Here is a 2,626-nt window from a genome sequence, read left to right on the forward strand (position 1 = left end):
CAGAAGCTTAGAAGTAATAATGGCAAGCCGATATTAAACAATACAATTATTGTACAATTTATTGAACAATTCGTTTTGGTAACAGAAAGTACATTTTTTTAAAACATACAAATATTGCCAAGCTCTGTTTATTACACATATGGCAAACACAAGGCATTAACTTTGTTCAACTTTTCTGACTGGATGACTGACACCGTTTTCCTGAGGTCAGTCCATCATGTCTGGCTTTAGGTCTTGTGCTGTAGCAATCCGCAAAACAGCATGGAGGTTATCATCAGTGATGCGTGATCTAAGCTTGGTCTTGTTCAGATTCATGACTGAAAACATCTGTTCACATAGATAGGTGCTCCCAAACATGGACAGAACACGGGCAGCTTGAAGTCGGAGCTGTGGCATCAAATCAGGGGGGAGGAGACGGTAAAAGTCGTCGACTGCCACATCCTGGAACTTTGCTCTCAGGCTACTGTTGCACTGAAGTTCTATTAATTCCATCTGAAGGTGATGTGGTGCACTGTCAACATGGATGTTGAAGGGATTGGCAAAGCTGATAAAGGTTAATTGTTGTTCCTTAAAGTCAGAAAAGCGTCGGTTGAATTCATCAATCAGACGGTTCACTTTGGTAGCCAATCGAGCACATGAAAAAGCACCTGGGAATTTGGTTGAGATGCTCTGACAGATAGGAAAGTGGGCAAGACTTTCTTTTTCAAGCTGTGACTTCCATAGGCGCAGTTTCTCCTGGAAAGCTGTGATTGCATCATACATTGCCGTTATGACTTGTTTGCGGCCCTGCAGCCTCAGATTCAGTTGGGCAAGATGCTCTGTTATGTCACATAGCATGGCAAAATCACACAGCCAATTTGGATCTGACAGTTCAGGCAAGGGCTTCCCTTTACTTTGCATAAAAAGAGCAATTTCTTCCAAAAGCTCAAAAAATCTCTTGAGAACAGTGCTCCTACTCAGCCACCTTACATCTGTATGGTATGGCACATCTGTATGTTCCGTGCCCACCTCCTTCAAAAATTGTTGGAACTGGCGATGATTCAGGCCCCGTGCACGAAGAAAGTTCACTGTTTTCGTGACCGTGGACATTATGTTATCCAGTTCCAGAACCTTGCCACACAGAGCTTCTTGGTGGATAATGCAGTGATAAGTTATCAGCTGCGTGTGGCAGTTACTTATTTTCATTTTCTCTTTTAACAGTCCAACCAAGCCTATTCTCTCTCCACACATTGCAGGTGCTCCATCAGTAGTAAGCCCCACCAACTTTTCCCAAGGTAATTTCATTTTATTTATGGATTCCTCCACTGCGTTGAAGATGTCCCTCCCAGTTGTTGTCCCTTGCATAGCGACCACATCCAAGAGCTCCTCACTGACAGACAAGTCGCCCTTCACACCTCTAACAAAAATGGCTAGATGAGCTGTATCAGTATTGAAGGTGCTTTCGTCAACAGCTAATGAAAACGCCAGATAACTGCATGTTTCTTCGGCCAGCTGTGTTGTAAGGTTACATGCTAGGTCCCTGACCCGGTCTGTGATAGTGTTCCTTGACAAGCTGACATTGTTAAAAGCCTGTCTCTGCTCAGGGCACACCTGCTCACATACCTTTAGCATACACTGCTTTACAAATGCACCTTCTGAAAAGCACTTTGAAGCCCGCACAATTTCTTCAGCCACAAGAAAGCTGGCTTTCACTGCTGCATCATTTTTTGCAAAAATATTTCGTTGAGAATGCAGTCTGCCTTTTAATTCCTGGACCTTTTGTTGTTTTTCTTGGTGGCTAAGGTTAGCATATTTGGCTCCATGTTTGGTCTCAAAGTGCTGGCGTAAATTGTATTCCTTCATCCCTGCCACTGCTTCGTAGCAAATAATACATACCGGCTTGTCTCCATCAAGTACAAACATGTATTCACTTTCCCATCTCTCATTAAATTGCCTTCCCTCTGCATCGACTTTTCTTTTCTTGGACATTTTGGGGTGATTTGATTGTAGTTTTTGGGTCCCTATACCTCTGTAAAGTGACATGGAATTGGTCAGTATATCCAAAGTTTACTGCTCCACCTGCCATATTATTTTACCATTGCAGTGCTGTGAAGGGCAGGTGCAGACCAGCACGGAGCCCAAAGGAGTGTCACACATTGCTGGAGTCTTCCACAAGATGATATAAATCAAATAGTTATAAGCAGACACCCAGAGCACCCCACCCCCCATACATCAGATGTCAAGAGCTCTCCACCATCAGAAGTTAAGAGTATAGTATGTACAAAGTGAAGAGTTCAGGAATGCGCTACATACAGAGTGAAGGGTTCAGGAATGCGCAATGTACAGAGTGAAGGGTTCAGGAATGCGCTGTGTACAGAGTGCAGAGTTCAGGAGTGTGCTATATACAGAGTGCAGAGTTCAGGAATGTGCGGTTCAGGAGTGCGCTTTATACAGGGTAAAAAGCGTCTCTGTCACTTCACGATAACGGAATCGTGAAGTGACAGAGTTCTCACAAAATCTAGTTAGCGGCGAAAAGAAAAGGTAGGGCTATAGCGATTTTGGGACGGGCTATAAAGATATAGCCACATGGAGCTAAGATAGGACGCATAAGAGGGCGCACCGTGTATTTTTAGGTTTTACTTCCTGG

General features: G+C 43.8%; 1 protein-coding gene across 1 annotated transcript; it reads right to left on the reverse strand.

The window, feature by feature from the left end:
* Window positions 1-207: 207 nt before the first annotated feature.
* On the reverse strand, window positions 208-1,968 carry LOC309560526 (general transcription factor II-I repeat domain-containing protein 2-like; the record flags this gene model as incomplete). The annotated part of the gene is made up of 1 exon (XM_082264158.1): window positions 208-1,968. One exon carries the CDS (start codon window positions 1,966-1,968, stop codon window positions 208-210), a length of 1,761 nt encoding a protein of 586 aa, XP_082120284.1.
* Window positions 1,969-2,626: the final 658 nt, after the last annotated feature.

Source organism: Pelophylax lessonae (genome assembly GCF_965119305.1).
Source record: "Pelophylax lessonae genome assembly, chromosome: 7".
NCBI lineage: Eukaryota > Metazoa > Chordata > Amphibia > Anura > Ranidae > Pelophylax > Pelophylax lessonae.